This window comes from Salvia splendens, chromosome 13 (assembly GCF_004379255.2).
Source record: "Salvia splendens isolate huo1 chromosome 13, SspV2, whole genome shotgun sequence".
Lineage (NCBI taxonomy): Eukaryota > Viridiplantae > Streptophyta > Magnoliopsida > Lamiales > Lamiaceae > Salvia > Salvia splendens.
The window spans coordinates 26,841,370-26,864,502 of NC_056044.1; the positions used below are offsets into that span (position 1 = coordinate 26,841,370).

General features: G+C 38.3%; 2 protein-coding genes and 1 long non-coding RNA gene across 5 annotated transcripts; 2 read left to right on the forward strand and 1 right to left on the reverse strand.

Annotated features, from left to right (window-relative positions):
• The first annotated feature begins 6,330 nt into the window (after positions 1-6,330).
• LOC121761275 lies at positions 6,331-9,621 on the forward strand. 2 transcript variants are annotated; one of them, XR_006041962.1, is made up of 4 exons: positions 6,331-6,460; positions 6,551-6,621; positions 6,728-6,809; positions 6,954-9,621. It is a non-coding gene; the product is annotated as an uncharacterized LOC121761275 (long non-coding RNA). The 2 variants fall into 2 exon arrangements; XR_006041963.1 differs by having other exon boundaries at positions 6,728-9,619.
• Positions 9,622-13,065: 3,444 nt separating this feature from the next.
• Positions 13,066-17,129, reverse strand: LOC121761270 (binding partner of ACD11 1-like). Of its 2 annotated transcripts, none has more exons than XM_042156915.1 (8): positions 16,942-17,129; positions 16,758-16,861; positions 16,579-16,654; positions 14,998-15,069; positions 14,852-14,914; positions 14,384-14,721; positions 13,853-13,976; positions 13,066-13,450 (listed from the first exon to the last, which is right to left on the reverse strand). In XM_042156915.1, exons 1-8 carry the CDS (start codon positions 16,945-16,947, stop codon positions 13,430-13,432), a joined length of 804 nt encoding a protein of 267 aa, XP_042012849.1. In that variant the 5' UTR covers positions 16,948-17,129; the 3' UTR covers positions 13,066-13,429. The 2 variants fall into 2 exon arrangements, with proteins under 2 accessions (XP_042012849.1, XP_042012848.1); XM_042156914.1 differs by having other exon boundaries at positions 16,758-16,864; positions 16,942-17,128.
• Positions 17,130-18,792: 1,663 nt separating this feature from the next.
• On the forward strand, positions 18,793-20,087 carry LOC121761272. The gene is made up of 2 exons (XM_042156917.1): positions 18,793-18,957; positions 19,512-20,087. Exons 1-2 carry the CDS (start codon positions 18,852-18,854, stop codon positions 19,979-19,981), a joined length of 576 nt encoding a protein of 191 aa, XP_042012851.1. The 5' UTR covers positions 18,793-18,851; the 3' UTR covers positions 19,982-20,087.
• The last annotated feature ends 3,046 nt before the right edge of the window (positions 20,088-23,133 follow it).

Below are 23,133 nucleotides of genomic sequence, written 5' to 3' on the forward strand. Positions count from 1 at the left end.
GCTGTCGCTTGTTGATCCCGTATACCGCACAAGTGTTTGGGTACACCAATATTCTACGGTGTTCAATCCACCCAGACACCAAGATTATTGGGCCGTGCCTGAATGGACTTTGCAATGTTCACGAGCTCAGTTAATGCCTAAAAGTCGCGGTCGATACCGTACTACTAGGATTCCTAATCAGATGGATGTCCGTGAAGCTGACCAGCCACGAGCCCGACGCCGATGTAAACATTGCCGTCAACCAGGTCACGACAGGCGCAACTGCCCGAATGCTCATTCAAGGATGGATACTCAGTTGGTAGATGATGCCGCTGACGATTTTTTGCATCCACCTCCACCAAGGATGGATACTCAGTTGATAGATGATGCCGCTGACGATTCTTTGCCTCCACCTCCACCAAGATATGCAGTTCGAGGTCGTCATTCTGTCAGTCACACTGATGATGTCGATCACGATTTTATGCCTCCACCTCCACCAAGATCTGCAGTTCGAGGTCGTCACTCTGTCAGCCACACTGGTGGTACAGGCGAACACATCGGTCTCAGTGATGTCCCACATTCTCCACCTCGGTCTTCTGTGCGAGACGAATATTTTGGGGTTGATTTAGAGAATGTCGTTGTGCGAGAGACTCCTCCGTCTAGACTCTCAACCGCCAGAATCGGGAAGGGGATCCGTAGCTTTTTTACGCGGAAAAGGCGAGACAATTGAACGTATGCATTGTGTAATATTGGATTTCTGTATTTAGCAAGATTTGGACTAATGTATAGGGTAATATTTGTATGTACTTATATATTGAATAATGATGAAATGATTAAAAACTCTTAACTGTGGGAGCGTTTTTTTATAGGACACGCCGATGTGAGTGGCGTGTTTAAAGAGACGCCTACTTAATTGGCGTCTTTTCACTTTAAAACGCCAACGTGAATGGCGTGTTATTACTGAAACACGCCAACGGGACTGGCGTGTTTGTTCAGAATGTCCGCTTTCGGCGTAGAAAAAACGAGCAACGAAAAAACTAACTTAAAAACGCCAATGGCGTTGGCGTTTTTAAATAACACGCCAACGGGAATGGCGTCTTATTAAAAACGCCAACGGGAATGGCGTGTTTGTTCAGAATGTCCGCATTCGTCGTAGACAAAACGGGCAAAATATAAACTAACTTAAAAACGCCAATAGCGTTGGCGTTTTTAAATAACACGCCAACGGGAATGGCGTCTTATTAAACACGCCAACGGGAATGGCGTGTTTGTTCAGAATGTCCGCATTCGTTGTAGACAAAAGGGCAAAATATAAACTAACTTAAAAACGCCAATAGCATTGGCGTTTTTCACAAAGACTTACATTCACAAAAACGCCAATATCTCTTTATTTGCCTGTTTTCATTTTCATTTCTACTAGGAAATAATAATTCAGACATCCAAATACTTAATCATAAAGACTTAAAATCAATGAGTTCAAATCAAATGAAAAAACATCAATATCAAATTACAGTAATATCAAGAGTTCAAATTAGTTCAATCGTCACGACGTTTCCGCATAAACAGACGCCGTATCCCCTTCCCAATAGTAGATGTAGATCTAGGGATCCTTGAGGGAGGAGTATCTTGAACAACAGCGTTCTCAAGATCCTCCTGCACAGACGACCGCGGTGGAGAAGCGGGGACATCACTGAGGCCAATATCTTCTCCGGTACCACCGGTATGGCTAATAGAATGACGGCCTCGAAGTGCAGAGCTCGGTGGAGGTGGGTCCTCAAAATCGTCATCGGAGTCGTGTACGAACTGAGATGACGACTCTCCGCGGACGGTTTTCTGCTTGGTTCGTCGTTTTGCCTTTTGCCTTATGGGTACGTCCACGTCCATTGCAGAGCGCTGCGAAGGAGGGTAGTCCATCAGCTGAGGCTCCCCGGATATCTGCAGTCCTTCTTCAACCATCCTCGAAATGGTTTCCATATCCGGACAGAAATGTCCTGTCGCAGCTCGGCCACTTAGATAGTGACGTATTTTGTGAAGCGTCTCCACCTACAATTTTTCAAAGTTAAGTACATATCATAATATGAATTTGAATAAGTAATCAGGGTTTAGTTAAGTATAAATAATGTACCGTAAAGTTATGAGAAGATGCGGTTTCGTGGAATCCCTCTTCAGCATGCACGCCGGGTTTGGTTAAATACACCACAGTGATCTGGCGAAACCAATTCATATATTCTTCCGTTGCAACAGGCTCAGTACTGTCCTCCAGATCAGTCCATATCGTAAAGTGTCTGTTGTCCCACTCCTGTATATAATTGGCGTGCCATTGAACCCAATTCCGACCAGCTTTTCCACGGCGATCCTGTTTCAAAAAATCAGAACCGTGGAACCGGGGGAGATCCGGGATATACGGTTGGACAATCCCGAATTGGCGCAACACTCGGTGTGGCAGGTGTGGCTCAGCCAGATTCCAACAAATAAGCGTTGTGATCGACATCCATATAGGACGACCGGCATCACAACTTTCCGGCAACTCCCGGTGGAGATAAGGCCTCCAAATAAACTACATGTGATACAAATTTTTCAAAATAATTTCCATAAAAACAAAAAACAAAAAACCAAAAACATTTTATAAATATATGAAGTACCTGATTAGGATGCATCATGGAGAACTGATCTCGGAAATTTTCAACACAATGTCCGGGTGCTTTTACATATGACGCCGGGCCATTCCATCTAAAAAATTTAAATTATGAGCGAAGAACACGAAAATTGATGAACATTAAGTTTAAAAACGCAATTAATGAACAACTTACGCGCTTGCACATGGTAGATAGTCTGTATGCACGGGATCTAGCATCCTCGGTCTAATATTTGGGATTCTCTCCCAAGCCCAAAGTTGTAATAGAGTTAAGGCTCCCCCTACATCCGTCCTCTGACCAACGGCCGCTTCACACAAATTGTGGTACAAGCAAGCAAGCGTCGCCCCACCCCAGCTATATGTAGAACACCGTTCTATATCCATGAAAAAGTGTAGGTAGAAGAACGGAATTTTATTTCCGGTGGCGTTGGGGATCATCAGACCACCAAGTAATAGCAGACAATAGATACGAGCCCGCTGAGCATATATGTAGTGTTCGTGGTTATTAGACAGCTCAATCCTCAATTGGCGCGATAAGCTCGTCTGCTTAAAAGCCATTTCCTTCAACTCGGATGCTTCCGGTATGAATCCTAGAAAATCCATACACCTGTCCGTCCAATATCCCGCGTCCGTCGGGGGGATGTAAGTTGTCAGAGCCTCTCCATCAACTTTCAGGCCCCATAAGACCTCCACGTCTTCCAGTGTCACAGTCGCTTCACCGACTGGAAAGTGAAACGTGTGAGTCTCTGGCCTCCAACGTTCAATCAGAGCTGTGATAAGATGGTGGTCAATTTCTTTTGGTTTACCACACCTTAACATACCCCCAAACCCCATCTGGTCCACTATTGTCAAGACATGTTGCTGGATGGGAACATCCCAAATTTTTCCTTCAAATCGTCGGCAGCGTACATCTTCGGATGGAACTCCTGCCCATATGTTGTTAGAGACGTGTTGTCTCTGAAAATATAATACAGATGGATCCGCAGGACCACATGCAAGCCGACGACGAGAGGTTGAAGATGATGCCATAATTTACCTACATAATTCAAATTCAACAATAACCAACCATAACATTTAATCCAATTTCATAAACCAAATTCAACAATAACCAACCATAAACCATTTCAATAATTAGATACAATTTAATCCAATATCACAAAATTGAACACCAACATCAAATAAGCAAGTTACACAACATTGCACATTCAAAATCATAAACCAATTCACCTACACAAAATTAACAATTTCAATTAACAATTCGCCCAACCTACCAATTTCAATTTTGCCTAACCTAAACAAATTTAACAATCTAAACTAATCAACCAAAACCCACATAAATCAAAACAATTTGCCCAATTTTTTAGCTATAAAAACCCTAGGGTTTAGGCTTATAATCAAATTTATACACAAATTAACTTAAACCCAACACAATCCAACATAATAATCAACAATAATATCATTCAACCAATCCAAAATGCATAATATTTCTACTCAATTCACAACCCATTACAAACCCTAGCTATCCACCAATTACTATAATTATGTAAAAGGTAAGCATACTAACCGAATAAAATAGATGAATTTGGGGGAGAATAGCACCGATTGATGAATGTAGGCCGAAATCACGGAGAGAAGGCGCGCAGCTGGAGAAATCGCGAAGGCTGTGTGTTGTGAGGTTTTCGCGATTTGGGGGAGGAACGCCTGGTATATCAGTCTGATTAAACACGCCACTCAGAATGGCGTTTTTCATGATTAAGTAAATACGCCACTCAGAATGGCGTCTTTTACAAAACGTCAAACCGCTTCGGCGTTTCAACAAAGAAAACACGCCATTTACAAATACGTTTTTTTATTTATACACGCCAACCAAGTTGGCGTGTTTAATCGTAATTACAATCCGAGAGCATACACCCAAAATACGGCACAAGTATAAAACGCCATCATCGTTGGCGTATTTACCTTAAAACACGCCAATGACGTTGGCGTATTTACTAATAAAAACGCCAATGTGGTTGGCGTTTTTCCCATTTGTGGAATAGATAACAAAATGGGTACATTTACGTAATATTTAGTGTAAACTCCCCCATAAACCCGATTTTCCCTTTTTAAAGTAAATAAATAAAGTTTAGTACAAGTAGAAACTTTTTAAATAAATTAACCCTGATTTTTAGGGCAAAACTAATTTGAAAATTGGATTCCATTCCACCGAATCCGTTCTCAGATACTCCAATCCATGGTCAGATTTTGATCTAAATCAACACACACATGTATGGTTTTTTTGTCGAATAATATTGAACTTCATTTGCTTAGCTTGTTGCTTGGGAAACCAACGAAATGAGCGCGGGAAGTAGCTATTTTGTTGTATTATCAGTGATAAATTCTGCTGAATTGGTGGGTGATTTCATATGTTAGAGCTCAGGGGATCCGTTACCGTGATCATTACTCGTGACAGCAGTGATTAATCTTTTCCACTTGCTTGAGTGGTATCTTAGCTGAATAAGTGTATAATACAGGCACAATTTGATGGATTGAATAATTTCATGGTTGTTTGTCCATGTAATTCCTTGAATGCTCGGTTTTAGATTCAAGTGTAGTCATTTTAGTTTCATTGTATATTAGAAATGGGCCACTCACCCCTTAAAAGGCCTCATAAGGGGGAGGGTTATCCACACTTATATAGATTAGATGGGATCTTCACCAAGTCGATGTGGGACAGAATTTAGAGAATTTAACACGCCCCTCACGTGTGGGCCGGAAAGGACATCGGTCTTCTATCACGTGGGTAGGCAATGCAAGAGAAACCATCATCGATGTGGGCCGGAAAGGACATCGGTCTTCCACTCGTGAGATAGATAAGAGATAAAGAGAAAACCATCATCGACTTGGGCCCGCTCTGATACCATATTAGAAATGGGCCAATCACCCCTTAAAAGGCCTCATAAGGGGGAGGGTTATCCACACTTATATAAGTGAGCTAGGATCGTTACCAAGTCGATGTGGGACAAGAATTATGAATTTTAACACGCCCCCTCACGTGTGGGCCGGAATGACACATCGGACTTCCATCACGTGGGTAGGCAAGAGAAGAGATAAAGAGATATAATCCATCATCGACTTGGGCTCGCTCTGATACCATATTAGAAATGGGCCACTCACCCTTTAAAAGGCCTCATAAGGGGGAGGGTTATCCACACTTATATAGATTAGATGGGATCTTCACCAAGTCGATGTGGGACAGAATTTAGAGAATTTAACATTGTATTCTGTTGGATTTTAGTGATCGTGTATGTGGTTGGTTATACTGGGAGCTTAATGGATGTATGGCAATTTGGTGGTGGATGTAGGCATTTCATTTTTTTCTATTTTTCACAAAAGGCCAGGAGCATTGTTGAGCTTGTTCCTGGATTTATTTTGTGGGTGCCTGGCCTTTCCTAGTCTATTCTGTTGTTTATTTCTGAATAAGCTGTATGCTGCCATTTGCAATGACGCCTGTAATATGAAAACAAAAATAGAAGGGTAAAAGGAGAAAAAGGTGGATATGTTCTGCTAATCCCAGTTTTGTAGGGGGTCCATTTTTAGATAAACTATGAGTTGAACTGAAGTAAGGAAGTAAGAAGAGAATGGATCTTCTTTTCTAAATGAGAGTGAAGCATCTTAGTGAGAAAATAAGTGTATGATTTTGTCTTGATATATTTTGGCCCAACTTGCCTCTGTCTAGTTAGGAACACTATCGACCTTGAAACGTATGTACCTCCTCCAGAACTTGTTCAAATTCTTCCAACAAAGTCCACTATCAGATTGGACAAGGGGTCTCAAATTGGACCGAATAACCCCAAATTTGCTCTGGTTTGCCTTAATGCCTTCTCATTATGTCCAGCTCTCGTTTTTGTCAACACAACACAATTATTGATCATTATTTACTCCCAAAATTTTCAGGGAATGAAATCTTTGATTGACCTTATATTTGCAGTTGGAGGTTCTGTTTCAGATGCTGCAAAGAAATTAGGGTACTCTGAACAAACTTTAAATTATAAATCATTTTTCATGCTTGTGGTTGTCAAATATTATACACTTCCTTAGAAGTCCTAAAGTCTTCCGACCGATGATCGTTAGGCTGAGCACTGGAGCTTTGTCACGGTTGATATTATCGGATGATTCTCTTCGACAAGCAGTCAATGAATTCAGGGTTGAAAAGGTAACTTTTTATACATCATACGTTGATATTACAACTTAAGGTGAGATACGTTACAACTTTTGTGGACTGCCTTATTACATGATATATGCCTCATTTACAACCTCTGCTTAACATTACATTGCAACATTTGTGGTATTGTCTTAGGGTATGAAGCCTCTCAAGTAGGACTCTCACTAGACGTAGCCAAATGTTTCAGGTACTGTTTCTCCATAAAATCTGATGCCTCGTATATTTTCTTGGGAAAATACCCGTAAAACCATGAACTTTTCCCAAAAAAATGGTATTTTCCACGAACATTAAAAGTGGTGGGAAATACGATGAACTTTGGACATTGTGTCGATTTCCCTTGACGTTAATTTTCCAGCCAATTTTAATTGACGTAGCTTGTCGGATGTTCTACACGTAACCCCCGGAAGGTGAACAAAATGCACCGTTTACAAAGTTATTCAAGAGAGTTGCCAAAGTAGTGCTTAAGTGGAGAATATTGCTTTAGTTTATTATTATTGTTTTGTTTTTAATTTCAGAAGTATAAAATGCATAGAAATGTAAAAGTACGTTCTTTGGAGAATCAAGTTGGAATGAATGACAATTCCCGAGGACCTTCATTTTTGAAGGAGTATCATTAAATTTTACTGCAGTTCTTTACAATTTGTAAAACACTTGTCTTTCTTCTACTTCAAATCTCTAACAAATTGGAAAGAAATGGCTACGCGCATGAACGAGTGAGTCAAAGGTTTAGAGAAAGCAATGTAGGAACAAAACCACTGTTTTGAGGAGCAATTTTGAGAGCTCGGGGAATTCATCATCAACACAATTTGATGGGAGAGATGTGATATCTTGGATCGTGAGGGCTCAAAAGTACTTCCTTGTCCACACATGTCGGGTGGACGCCTCCGGCCATGACGTGGATTCAAATCCTTCTACAACGCTCGCCATTGGTTACTTTCGCAGACGTTGCACGTGAACTCCAAAAGAGGTTTGAAATTAGGTACGCTCTGAACGCCTACAAAGCGCTACATGCCAGTACGCAGGATGGGTCTTGGACGAGTACGCTTCAGCCTTTGAGAGTCAACTAGCGCAGCTTCCAAAGCTAACATATCAACAATACCTCGGTTATTTCTCGGGGGGGACTAGAACCCCGCATATGCTTATAAAATTAACCCCGCAAAAATAATTGACTTTCTCGACAATCCCTCCGCGTATACACTTAGGCCGATGGAATCACCCCAACCTTGAGCTCCATCCTATGAACGATAGGGTGCGCACCTGTCAGAGGCCATAAACCCAGGAATGAAGCATATGCCAACATAACAAGGTACTACACCCTTTATACCCCGTGAGTCTCGGCCATTTCTTGAACCAAGTTGCCCGTAACCACCTAACAAAACATTGGCGACGCCCTGCCCTCAGTTTCAGGCAACCATGAGGGCATCTTGATCACGACGTGTGATGAGGTTTGCGCATTGAGTTTCCTAGCTAGATGACTTAACCAATAGAAAGTGATAGAACAAGAAAAAACCATACACATCGACTCCCAAGTGATTACAGAACGTAAGGTTTTGTGCATTGAGTTTTCTGCAATGACTTAACCAAAGGCAAATGAAAAGAACAAAAAGGGATATAACTTGAAAGCATCTGTAGTGCCTAGAGTTGAAGTTTGTACATATGCATTGACGTGGCCGTGGGAGAAGAATGTGATATACCTACCTACATATATTCATACTAGTTTTATAGATCATTTACTATTCAAGGTTAGAGCTAAATAAATAAAAATATACTACTATGAATCAATCTATTGTATATGTAGCGTTAGAAATTTGAAATACCTTAAAGTCATGGATTCATTTTACAATTTGAGATCACATTCAGTTTAAACAACTAATAAGATTGCAGAGATCTATGTGGTGAAGATAATTAAAATTATTCGGTCACTACTCATGCATATATATACCCTATCCTGTATTAATTAATTAGCTTCAAAGTACTAAGCTAATTATGTATATTTTGTCAACAGCTGAGCACAAAACATCAATACAAATCGATATCTGAACTTGGAAAGTTTATTGGAGAAAGAAATGTTATGGAGTAAATCTTATCACTACATATGTAAACACCAACTTAACCCTAGTTATACAAAAATACCCCACACTGCTTATTAGTAGTGGATATTGAGTTCAGTTAAAAATGTGTTCTTATTTTAGCAGTTTCAACACAAACACATGTGATGTGGAGTACGTATTTATAGTCAGGTCGGAAATAGAAGATAAAACATAAACAAAAGAATTATGTATCTGTATATGTATATATATATGGTCATCACTATATTAATGTATATCTTGCTTGAGTATAACTACAGACTACAGTAGAATAATATTTCCCTATTGAAGAAAACTATAGCATATAATACAAGAAACATGGCCTGTACATAAACAGGCCAATCACATGTATGTAACTGCAAAACATCATCTGTATATAGATGAGATGATTCACCAAAAGCTGATAAAGCTAAACACATGATAAACTCGAAAATCATATAGAAAAAATTATCATATCAAAAGGAAATATAAAAACAGTCATAGACATCACACATATCAGATACATACAACACAACAGTACCCCTAAAACTATATATATACTATGATGATTTATAAATTTAGGGTATGTATATATTTAAGATAATAAAGAAGAGTGGGAGCTAGCTAGGTTATTACCAGATCTAGAAAGCTGAGCATTTGTAATCAGAAATAAAGGCGTGAGGAATGAAGCCTGGTCCGAGATCGATCATCTTTCCTTACATGTATTGATTTAAAGGAAGGATGGATAGATCTTGGAACAGCCTCCATTACTAACGCCCACTTTCTATTTTCTTCACTTCCACTCTCTCTACAATGGAAGGGTATTTAAAGAGAGACACTGGAAAGTTATGTGGAAAGTGAGATTGATTAATAATGATAAGTAAAGTAGGAGTAATTGATTGGTATGAAACAGCAAAAGGACATGTAATAGTGGGGTGAAGGTTGAAAACAAGGCCATAAATGAAAGGCCACATAATTGACAGGTCATTTTTGGGACTAAACTAATCAAAGCTGCTAGGTTTTGGAGTCTTCGTCTTGTCTTATTTGATATCTCTATCTCTCCAAATTCATAAATGTCTCTCATTCATGTGGAAACATGCATATGTACACTGAAAATAACGAAACAAAGAAAGGAATCTTCAACCTTTATACCTTGTATCTAAATGCTTATTTAATTATTTTTTTACATGCACTTCCATCCTTGTATGTCGTTAAATTAATTAAAGTTTTATGGAAAAGACTCTGTAAGCGCCGCATGCGCGCGGCATTTATTAAAATATTAATAAGAGTGATTAAAATTTATTAGATTAATTGACTTTTAATTAAGGGAGTAATGCCTCCAAATTGTAGCGCTCATGGTGTGGGAGAGCATATATGTATGACAGTCTCTCAAGTTTCAATTGTACAAGTAATTACATTTTACGTATTAATATTTTTTCTTTGAACAGGTCATCATTTCGACATAGTAGAACGAATGGAAAAATTACTTAACTAAAGTCGGATCCGTGAACTATGAAAAATTATATTTTGTTATGTTTTAATTAAATTGAAAAATTAATTTAAATAAATTTTCAATAAAAATAAAAAATAAATTGAAAATAAAAAATGGGTTCAATAAATATAATTAAGTGAATCAATGTAATGAGTTGTTAGTTTTATTTCTTGAGTAAAGACTAAAGTAACAAAGTTATACTGGGCTCATAAACAGTGTAGTGAATAAATGATGTTTATTTGCGAAATGTGGATGTGCTTATCCAATCCATTCATTTTTTTTCAGATAGAGAGTGTTCTATACCAAAAATGGTGCCGTTATATACTTCTAAAATAAAATATTATAGGAAACTATTTATTTGGGAAAATTAAAATTATAAATAATCACTTTAAATGCATATTATTAATTTATAGTACTCCGTATATTTCAAAAGTAAATGGACAAACCTAAATAATTTTAAAATTGTAAATAAACGAGAAAAAAAAGTTTATGTTGCAACATTAAAAATGGGAAACAAATTGTAAGAAGAATAATTTAAAAAAATTTAAATTTCCACATTAAAAGTCTTCTATAATTCGCTTAAAGAATAATTTGTTAAAAATGTTGCTATTAGATTTACATTTTCCTTCTTAAACCTACAAAATTACTTTCTAATTGATAAAGGAAAAAGAGTTAAGGTACTAAGAGCATCTGTAACGCAAGGGGCCGGGCCGCATCTCGCGAGTCCCTGCCCGTCCCGAGCGTTGCACGGAGGAGAGTCACGGCCCAGGCCCGTCCCGGGGCCGCGTTCCCGCCCTGTCGCGCGTCCCGCGTCCCGGCCTAGGACGGCGTTGCACGGTGACGGGCCGCAACTGTAGAGTCCCGGCCCAGCGTTACACGCTCCTCGGGCCGGGCAGCAACCAATTTTATTTTTTTTTTAATTCGAAAATTTTTTCTATAAATACTACTCCATTTTCATACACATTCAACTTCATATTCAACTTCAAATCTCTTCCTAGAATTCGAAAAAATGCCTCCACGTCAAAGAATATTCGAAGATCAAATGTCCCGGTCGTTAGCAGAGGCGCTACCGGCAATCCAAGAAGAAATCAACAACGAAGTTGAACGCTACCAAGCTGTTATTCAAGCTTGGAACGAACAACAAACCCGGGTACCATGTACCCGGATGTATATTCACCGAGACCGTGAACAAGTTGCCTTGCGGCTTTTCATGGATTATTTCTCTAGAGATCCGCGATGGAGTGATCAGATGTTCCGTCGCCGGTTTCGGATGCGGAGGCCGTTGTTCCTACGCATTGTCAACGCAGTTGTAGCTCGTGACACGTATTTCTGCCAAACTACCGATGCTGTGGGCCGGGAAAGTATATCGACGTTGCAGAAATGCACGTCTGCCATTCGTCAACTCGCCAGTCGTCGAAGCATTCAAGGATACGTACTTGCGAAAGACAACGACCGACGACGTTAGGAAGTTGGTCGACATGCACAAGCGGGCCCACGGCTTCCCGGGGATGCTTGGAAGCATCGACTGTATGCACTGGCAGTGGAAGAATTGTCCAACGGCTTGGTGGGCTATCGTGAAGGGAGCGGCCCGTGGTTGGCAGCGGTCAAACATCACCGACACAATGTATGCATGTATCATAATGCATAACATGATCGTTGAGGACGAGCAAGATAACGTCACTTTGTGGAGCGACGATCCGCTCGCCAGCACCGGGAGCAACTACGTTGTCACCGAGCCGCCCGTGCAGGGCCTTCCTCACGACATCCGCAATGTCATGGCCCGTTCAGCTGCGATGCGCCAAGAGGAACAACACACTCGCCTCCAAGCCGATCTAATCGAAGAAATTTGGACTCGCACCAATGTTTTCCAGAATTGACGTTATGTTTTTATGTATTTTATTTTCAGTTTTAAAATTTCTATGTTGTAATTTTGCAGTATTCGATGAAATTAAATTTTCCGTGTTATAAATTTTCAGCGTTTTTTATTTTACGAGTTAAATAGGTTGGAGCTGTGAATAGTGTCATTTATTAGTTGCGGCCCGAGCCGCAACCTGCAGGGTTACAGCAGTTGGGGTCTGGGCCGCAACTGTAGAGGAATGATGACGTGGAGGAGACTTGGGGCCGGAAATGGGGACGGGGTTAATAATGCCCTAAGGGGAATGGTGATGGAATGGCACCGTTTTTGTTGGACAGCACCCTACCCATGCCCCTTTCTTCGCAGTCTAAAACCAAACAATTCAATTAATACGGAAATTTCAAAATTTCCACGCTCGTGTAAACGTGGACTACATTTTAGCATTTCCAATCACTAAATTAATCGTACCATGCTAGTTGATCAATTATCAAAATTTGAAGGTCCAATTTGCTACATGATGAGAACTTATATCTTAATTGCAATATCTCAAAGATTGGGTCAAATTTGCAACAATGTCCAAAGTTTGGAATTTAGTTAGCAATTTTTTTATTAAAATGAGTAAAATACAATCACACCAACTATTCCACATGCAAAATACAGTTGTACCGTTGAATGCTCATGTAGTAATGGGCTTCACATTACTTTGATAGCCAGCCAGTTCCATGACAACAGCTTTAATGTTAAGATACAAAAAAGTAATCCAACACTCAGTATCGTTTTTTTATCCTTTCAACCATCTAGAATCCTAATGAATAAAGACAACTGCCACAAAGGTTTTAAATTAAAGCGACTGTAAATGTAAGATTTTTTTTCAAAGAAACCACAACATCATCACGCTTATGGTGTTACTTGATACAACGGACTCCAATTTGCAAGCACACAATCCTGAAATAATATAGATTCACATACTGCACAGTTACAGACGCACACCACACAAAATTGAGCAAATATGAACAATGGAATCAGCTCCACAACTAAATGTGAAAATTTAAAGAGTTACTTGAATATGCAGACGAAGAACGAAGCTACTTTTCAACTATCACACGCATGAAACTCCAAACCGGACATATCAATAATCATTCCAAACCAAGCCATCAGGAGAAGGGCAAACATTCGGCGACACACTTTCTGCGTCTACTTAGGCTGCAATGGGGGGATCCTGCATATTAAGTGCAACAACAATGACATCAAAGAGTGAGAGTAATGAAAACATGGTGCTTTATTCAACGATTTGCTGAAGGTCAATTTGCTAAATAAAAATAGTTCCAACTGCCAAGCATACAGCAACAAAACTCCGGAAGAGATGAATGAAGTCAAAATTTAGGGTCCTATGGAAGGATGAAACAAATGACACTATACGCAATGTGTCAAACTTTAAGCATATTAAAAAAGGAATAACAAGCCGACGTTGTAGGGAACAGAGACAAAATCAAGCACTCACAACCCCTAAAAAACTAAAAGAAACATCCAAAGGCTAGAATGTCGGTTCAGCTTCTTTCAAGCATTGCAGGTATAGGTATGCAATGTGAAAGAGGATAGAGGATAGAGGCTAGATGCACACCTTGGCTGTTAAATTCGACAATGCCATATTCCATTTTTCTCTAGTTTTTGAACCAGCAACCTGGCCAACTTTTGCCACTTTGGTGAAAGCGCCGTTCAGCCAACTTGTTCCAGCTGTCACGTACCTGTATAGATGTATATATTTAGCGTTGTTCGTTCAAACTTCAAAGGGGAAAAAAGAAGCAAAAGGTTCTAACTGATCACCACAAAACCAACAGAGTCTATAACAACTATTCATAACTTGTTTCACCATTTTCTTACATAAAACTGGACTACATAAATGTAGGACTTTTGTGCATCATGCCAAACCACATAAGAATCTAAGTTTGACTTCAACACAACAGGTATCAAAATGCATGCATGGTAATAGACAGATATACATGGAAAAGTAAAGACCAAAACACACGGAATTTGATATACACATGGTCTCTTAGATGTTATGATACAACAATTGTCGATATTTCTTTCATTTACTTGAGTAAAGAGAAACACAAATAGGGGAACTCCAGACATGTTTGTTAGAACTACAAACCTGCTAGATTTTACAGCTGACCCAGTATCATTTAATTTCCTTTCTGCAGCCATAAGAGCTGACATGGTTTTGTCTGACACCTGAAACTTTTGGTCCACAGATTTCACTTTCTCATTCACAACCGAAATTCCAACAGTAAATTTTTCTGTTAGCCCAACTCTCTGGTCAAACGAAATAACTTTGGCTGATGCACTGGCAGTCAACTTATGCTTTTCATCAAATGCTTTAGCCTTGTTTACGGCATCCTGACCAATAGCTGAACCTTTTGCAATCATACTTGACACAACATCTTGGGCCTTATTAACATACACTCTCCCATTGTTTGGGCTCATATTTCCCTGCCAAGAAAATAGAGAAAACCATAATTAAAAAAATCAGATAGTAAATCAAATAGAGTGAACTCTAATTGATAAATTATTAAATTAGTTGCTGCTTAGCCTTAAACAGGACATCGGTATATCTTATTACCTCAGCAACTGGAGAATTATTCCCCTGAGATATGCTTGCAGTGTTTTCACTGATTTGCAGTTCCTAAAGACACAAGACAGTGAGACACACAATGAACTTAATGAAATTGTGGAAAATAAATAAGCAAAATTGTATAGGAAAGTTACCCTAGCCTTTTGTTGAGGTACATAATTTTCTGAAGGTGCAATGCTAACAACCTGATCCACTATTGTTGCACCCTGCAACACATTAGTGACAGAATTTGAAATCTGATATAACATTATGTGCTATGTATTGTAACTTGGTGCCTATTTTAAACCAAGTCACTTCAGAACAAGTTCACTCCAGTGACTATCAATTTTCACAAGAATTCCAAAAAGAAGCAATTGTCGCAAGTATTCAAAACAAAATATGTGTAGCAAAGACTGGACAAAAATGGAACATATCTAATATGTGTGGGTAGCATGAGATAACAAATCTCACAAATCATGAAGTACAACTTTATAGTATATAATTTTGACATTTATTCAGTCTTCATTCATGCATTCAAACCATCCCTAGGAATATATATATGAGTGTCCATAACCTTTGCATCACATTGTAATTCAGGTATATCTGTTAACAAATAAACGATTCATAAAATCCATACACCTATAGCATGTTGGACATTGTACTAAAATTAAGTATAGAATAAGATTATAGGATCATACATCATAGAGCCCATAGGATGCCAGTAATAACAATTCACACTTCAAAATAATTGAACTTAGAGAAGAGTTTGTTAAAATAAGATTTCACTTCAAATGATTTAGAATCTCCTTTACATATTATAAAAGGAGTACTATTTTAACAGAAGTTTCCTTTTAGACAATTATGGTTAACAGGTCAAGTACATGGCATGCCTTGCTCAGATAAAAAAAATGTCCAGAGAAAGGTTGGAGCACCAGCAGGCGCGGTAGTTATCCAAGTCATACTGCAAGAAGAGCTTGAGCAACTTTTAGAAAGAGAGTATGACTTCTGAAGTCTAGCCTACCCTGCCACCTACAATGTACCTACCATAATTTTTTAGCTTGGGAGATTAATCTGGGCTAGTTGAAGATATACTACTCCCTCCGTCTGCGAATAGGAGTCCTATTTGTTTCCGGCACGGATTTTAAGAAATGTTAAGAAAAGTGGGTGGAAGAAAGTTAGTGGAATAGAGGTCCCACTTGTATATATTAGTTTTAAATGATATGTGAGTGGAACGAGTTAGTGGAATGTGGGGCCTCTTTACCATTTATGGTAATTATGAACCGGGACTCCTATTCGCGGATGGACCAACATGGAAAAATAAGACTCTTATTCGCGGATAGAGGGAGTACTACTTTAGCTTAGGGACACCTCTACAGCACAAAAAAACTGAACACTAAATATTAGTACTCCCTACTTCTGTTCCTAGTTCTTCAGGTTCTAGTAACTTGGACTCAAGTCAACCTAGGTCCAACAAAATTTGGCACCTGCCGTAACTCGTAGTAACAATTTGGTAACGAAAATTGTTTGTATTGTTGTGGACAGCTGACAGCTGAACCAACTATCCATTCTAACTTATCTGCTACTTTTAACTAAACAAAACTGTTTTAATTACAAAGAGGGAATAAAAATACTCCAACAAACATCAAAGTTCAAGATTTATGAATAATCTCAAAAATACAACAAATATAACTACAAGGCCGGAAAAAGACTATCACATGGTAAATCGAGGAGATTACCGATAATAAACAGGCTATTTCAAGCGCCTGTGGATCTTTAAAAGTGACAAATGCAGTTTTGGACTGCGAAAGCTCCCTGCAACCACCTCGAATTAAACGGAAAAAATAAACTTATCAAATTTAGATGAAAAAAAGAAAACAGAGATGGAAGAGGCCAGAGATAAGAAAAGAAATCTTACCTGCAGATCTCAATGTGCTCAATTTCACCGGAGAAGGAAAAGAACTCGTGAATTTCTCTCTCGGTAGCTAGATCTGACAGCTGCTTTACTTGAACTGTTCTCGTCTGCTGAAAAAGTTTGACAAAAAAAAAATCAAAATCGAAATCAAATAATTTCGTGAAGTAATCTAGGTTTGTAATCTTACTGGCATTGCAGTTAAATTTTCTCAGATCTCCTTCAAATCTATTTGAGAATCGCTCAACGGAAATGCGTGAGCTCACAGTCCGTACTTTCACGCCAAATGTGTGTATTATTGTGTGTAAATTGCATGTAAATACGAACGACTCTGAGGCAGAGAAAAAAAGCGCAGAGGAATGTTGAGGTCCAAATTAAAACTTTAAAGATATTAACCTGATTAATAATTGCTCTTTTTGGTTAATTGCATCAACCTCCTAAGGTTTCTCCAAAAATGCAAAACAACCCAAAATTAGTCTAGACTGCATTTTCAGCAAATTTCTTTTTTTTTTTCTATTCTATTCTCTCTCCAAATGACATCGCTCAAGAGAAAGTGACAAAATTGAAAGAAACCATTGAAAATTTGGCAAAACGAGACAAAGCGAGAAGAAATACTATGGTGTATTGTATTTCATCACTCTAAATACTAAAATGTAATCTATAATTAAGTTATGAGATTATTTTAGTTGGAGAGAGATGATTTTGACTAAGTATCACATGATTATTCATTTATAATTGAATTGTGGGATTCAATTTCATGAACTAAATACATTATATATTTAATTTCGAGATACAATCTTACAAATCGAATAACCCCTATGTATATTCTTTATATTACGCTAGAGAAGGACCTAGAATGCTAAAGTGAATCCTAGATTAGTCATTTGATTGTTAACCGAAGTGATACCTTGGAAAATCAAAAAATAATATTGTACTATCATAAACTAACGAAACAAGAAATCGATGCATTACATTTATCACGGTGAAAACAACATACACTACAATTATACATATAAATTAGAATTTCACAAAAACTGTATAATATTTTATTAGTTGGCAAACTATGATAGTTTAGTGCAATATTTTTTTTGTTATGTACAAGACTAGTTACTGGATATGATTCAATAATAATACTAATAATGAGTCAACGACACGCCTTTTCAATAGTCAATTGCATAATGTGTAGGCCATATCAATTCAACAATGACACACAAGGCATTGATTGATTTAGGGAACATTTAAAATAGTTCAAAATTCATGAGGTATTCAAGATATTTAATTCAACCTTTGTGTATCTATAAAACAAAATAAGAGATTAATCTGTGATTTGCCTAATTTAGTTAAATTTGGCAAGAAGCCAAAGAACGTGTATGATGTGTTGCTTGCAGTTAAAATTGCCCTTCTGGCATTGCGGCCTGTTTGGGTAATCTTTTTCATGATACTTTCACCAGCTATTACTATTAGATGCCAGCTTAATAGAATCTGGACTGATCTTAAGAAAAAATGATTATAAGATTTCGAAAAAATAAATAATATTAACAAATAAACATATCCATTTCATATTATATTGTATTAATATAATGGTCAAGGGGACGATATGTCCAATATTAGAGTTCAGGTTCATAATCAATAATAAATATACAATTTTATTAATATTTTATAGTGTTAGGAATTGGATTATTACAATGTAGTGATTCTTAATTTCTCCTTGGCACATTTATTTGTTTTTCACCATTGCATTATCTTTATATACATACGGAGTTTTGAGGTGTATTAGAAAAATACGTATTCACATGGCTTGAACTTCCATCACGTTAGTAAATAACATAAAGTTATTGAAAGATAGATATTCTAGACGCAAGGAATTTTAAAGCATAAAGCAACAAGAGAGTAGCTAAATCCTGCCATACCAAAAAAAGAATGTGATTCTCTTTCTTTAGGAGACCAAATCCATAAGAAACTAATAACTTGTGCCTTCAACAATGTTTTCGATCCATGTTTCACATTCATAAATGTATGTATATATATGAAGAAATTGATAGAAGGGAGACAAACTACTCATTCATCACCAAATTAATCAACACACCTTTTTTAATATAAATGGCGGCAAAATCTGTTGATCAGGAAATTGTGTACGAGGAATTTGAACCTTTTTGCAAATGGCAACGCAAGGAAGATCGCGACTTTCTTGAAATCCACCTCCAAGGTAAAAAAATTAATTATAGAGCAATTGACAAGAAAAACCACGAAATTTGGTCAATTATGGTTTGTTTGTAACTTCAAAAAAATAGTCAATTATTATATGATAACTTAGACATTTTTCTTGATTGAGTAAGATGCGGAAGCCGAATCCATGGTTTTTATACAACTTTGTATGTCACTCACAAAGCCATAGATTTAAGTATGCAAAATATAGAACGTGAAATTGTGTATCAATTTCAAAAGTCAATTATATCATGGCTTTTATCAAAATTGAATCACATCTTATTACAAAACGTGAAATTGTCATTTTAAAGTAACATGGAGGTTATTTTTACATTTTTTTAGAGTATATCGCTTTAGGTCATACTTTCTAAAATGAACTAAAAACTAACGAAAAATAACAATGGTATTTTGATTTTTGTTCTACAATAAGATTGAGTTCAACATACACCAAAATATAATGCTCAAAAACTGTGTGTTAATACAGCAAGAAATATTGACCAAATTTAACTTCATTTTGTTTGTTTCATATTATATGAAAACATTTGAATTGGAAAGACTTCAAAAAGGAGCAGCTGAAAGTGCAAATCAGCAATCATGGTGTGCTGAAGATTTCGGGAGAGCGGCCAATAGATGCTTCAAAACACATGAAATTCTACAAAGAGGTGGCTGCCCCCAACACCAAATACGACACCCACGCAATCCATGCCAAATTCATCAACAACAACCTCCTCATCACCATGCCAAAGCTCAAACCCTCCTCGCCTGACCCAACGGATGTATCGGAACCCGTATCCGCTCCCGTTGCAGCGGCTCCGGCTCCGGAGAAGGTGACACCTCGTCTAGGAGGAAACGTACCGGCGGCGGAGGTGCAGTGCCAGATGCAATCCTGTCGGAAGCGGCCGTTTATGGGCTCCAAATTGGCGAAGATGGCGGCGAGCCTCGCCGTGACGGCGTTGGCTGCGGTGGTGCTCGCTGCTTATGTGCATTTCATGTATAAGTCGACCGTTGGTGATGACTCTAATTGAAGTTGAATTTGTGCATTTGATGTTGTAATAAAGCTATTGATGCGATATTGCATTGATAATTAATTTGTTAATCACCCGCTAATAAATGACTATATTTTCAAATAAACCGATTAGCCAGTTAATCGAAATGGTGAAATCACAAAAATAAAATTAATTGATAGAGTACTGTAATATTTTGGTCGCGCGTACATAATTAAGATTAATCGATTTTAATTCTTTTTAATTTTTGCGAGATAAATATAATTAACCTTATCAATCCAACATCTTATATTAGATATAAAAAAATAACTAAAATTATCTTGGACATAATCTTGTAAATCAAACACAACATAAAATCCAATATTAATTAGTCCTGGACAAGACCCATCTTACTCCATCCTATATTGTATCTCAGTACTATTTAATCTATTGAACCGAACATCACCCCTAGTATATGGAGTATAATTTATTTCTGTTATCATCATCAACTTCATGCGGAGCTCCATATTGAGGCCAAAGGTTTAAAGAGATTTTAGCTGAATGATGCTAGTCTGTTACCACTTACCACTCCACAATGATCAAATTCGTTTCTATGTCTGGTATGCACCTCTTGCACATATTTTTGCTTTTAGATTCCATTTGCTTGTTCCAATCAGACCTAATCCCTTTTTTTCTTCTTTATCAGAATCATATCAGTTTATTGGATGTTTGGATGGATACTTATTCATATCAATTTTACAGAATAAAATAAACTTGAGACTAGAATTACGTTGTATTAACACGGTATACAATCGTTTCAAAGTCACTTTACAAAAAAATCTAGTGTGATTAATTCAGTATACAGTCGTTTGAAAAGTAGACGTTAAAGTGTGATTAATATTAGTAGTTTACAATCGTTTGAATAAAATATTAAAATTTCACTGATAATCAATCGCTCCTAGCTAACAGTGCATTGATATAAGATTAAAAAACATAGTACCCCTTCGTCCATAAAAAATAATCCTACACGTGGATAAGTACGAGCTTTAATAAGAAATTGGTAAAGTAAGAAAGAATAAGAAAAAATAGTTACAATAACACAGATAGGAAGAAAAAGTAAGTAAAATATGAGAGAAGAAAAAATGAATAAAATATAAGAGAGAACTTCAATAACTAAACCTTTTTAGACATAAAATTAGTTCACTTGTAAAGAAACGGGTACGATAGCAAATAAGCAATAAAATTTTAACAATGGATAACTTTTTAACTAAAATGACAATCTTGTAAATTCTTTAAAACTCATCCAGGTCTACATTAATAAATAAAAATTAAATGTAAAATTTAAATATATGAGAAATGGATTAATTTAGAATTATTAATTATTACTAAGAGCATCCACAACCGTGCTCTTGCCAGCGGCACGGTTGTGGGTCCGACCCCACTTTTTCTGCCTGCTCTCTGGCAAGAGCACAACACCCACAGCTGTGCTCTTCCGCAAGGACGAGCACAATTAATTTAAAATTCAATTAAACAAAAACATTTCCATAATACTAAAATTCATTAAAAAACCACAATAAATATTACAAATTACAAATAAAATAAAAAAGACATAATTAAAATCCTAAAAATTAAAAATTACACAATTAAAATACTAAAAATTAAAAATTACATAATTATTGGCTAATATTACCCGAGGAAGACTACTCATCCGACGGCACTAACCCCAATTATTTTTGGAGACCCAATATCATGGTCTCGTGCGTTTGAAGTTGCGTGGGGATCATAGTTGACCTATCGGTCATATTGAGTTGGTGTAAGAGCATCCACAACGAGTTGTTCGGAGGTGGGTTTGGCACGTAGGGAGCGGATTCGGGAGCGGGGGCAGATGGAGTCGCGGCGCGACGGCGGTCGGCCGCCGCCTTCTTCCTTCCTTGCGGTCGGCGTCGGGGCTACCCAAGTTAGCTCCGGCGAGTTGGCTAGCCACTTCTTCGGAGCCGTCGTCGGATAGGGATACCGACCTTGACCGTTTGGAGGAGCCGCTAGAGGAGGATGTTACGCCTCCCATATACTTCGGGTGGAACCACGTTTCCTGCCAAACGTTGAGGTACTTGAACGACTTGCCGTTCATGGATTGGTAGGTGCTCAGCGAGGCAGTGATGATGTCGACCTCGCTCCGGCCGCTCCCGACATTCCGCGTCTCTTGGAGGAAATAGCCATTGAACTTGCCAATTTCTTCGTTAGCTCGGCCGATGCAGTTGCGCACCATACTCTCGTTGCAATCGATCATTCCCGGCGACCGGTTTGCATTGTACCGGCGAGAGACGCGCCACCAAAAGTGATCACCGGATTGGTTCGTGCCAACCGCCGCATCTTCGGAGATTTCGAAGTACGCCTTGAACAATTTATCCATCTCCGCCGGAGTGTACGGTGTCCGGACACCGCTACGAGTAGGAGCCGGCGGAGTTTGGGAGGGGGCGGTCGGCCTAGGCTCCGGTGTCCACCCGTATCGCCCTTGGGAGGCACCTTGGTCGTCGATAGGGTATTGCCGGTAGCCACCCGGAATGGCCGAATCTTGGGTTTGAGGAGGGGCCGAATATTCCGTTTCCGGACTAGGAAACGGTTGTCCACCAAACCATTCGGGATTCCAACCATGAGAGGGAGGGTGGTCATCGTCTTGGCCGGACATTATTATGTTGTAGGGTATGAGAGAATGAAGATGAAAATGGATATGGGAGAATGAAGATGAGAATGGATATTGGAGAATGAAGATGAGAATTGTGTAGTTTGATGTGAATTTTTGGGTGTGAAAGTGAGGGTATTTATAGATGAAAGTGTGTATTTTTGGGGGAAAAAAAAAAAAAAAATTAAAAGGTGTAAAAAACGGTAATAAATGGATATATTTTTTTTGGAAAGTGATTTTTTTTTAATTTTTTATCGGTTTTTTTAATTAAAAACCGATTTTAAATAAAAAAACATTTAAAGGCAACGGCTACGCCGTTGTCCAATCGCCCAACGCCACGTGTCATGCTCGCTGGCGCGGCACTGCTCGATACATCGAGCAACTCCGTGCCAATGGCGCGAGCGCAGCGGCGGCGAGACACCACCGTGCCAGCGGCGCGGACGGACGCCGGCTCTTCCGCCACCGTTGTGGATGTTCTAAGATTCAAGAATGTAAAGGCGTTGGGCTTATTTTG

Excerpts from the sequence above, each read along its gene's own strand:
- LOC121761270 (XM_042156914.1), bottom strand. Across the intron at positions 14,915-14,997 it reads TACCTCAACAAAAGGCTAGG|GAACTGCAAATCAGTGAAAA; the intron begins GTAACTTTCCTA and ends TTGTGTCTTTAG. Across the intron at positions 13,977-14,383 it reads TCAGCTGTAAAATCTAGCAG|GTACGTGACAGCTGGAACAA; the intron begins GTTTGTAGTTCT and ends ACATCTATACAG.
- LOC121761272 (XM_042156917.1), top strand. The coding sequence starts at position 18,852 with ATGGCGGCAAAATCTGTTGATCAGGAAATTGTGTACGAGGAATTTGAA. Across the intron at positions 18,958-19,511 it reads TCTTGAAATCCACCTCCAAG|ACTTCAAAAAGGAGCAGCTG; the intron begins GTAAAAAAATTA and ends TGAATTGGAAAG.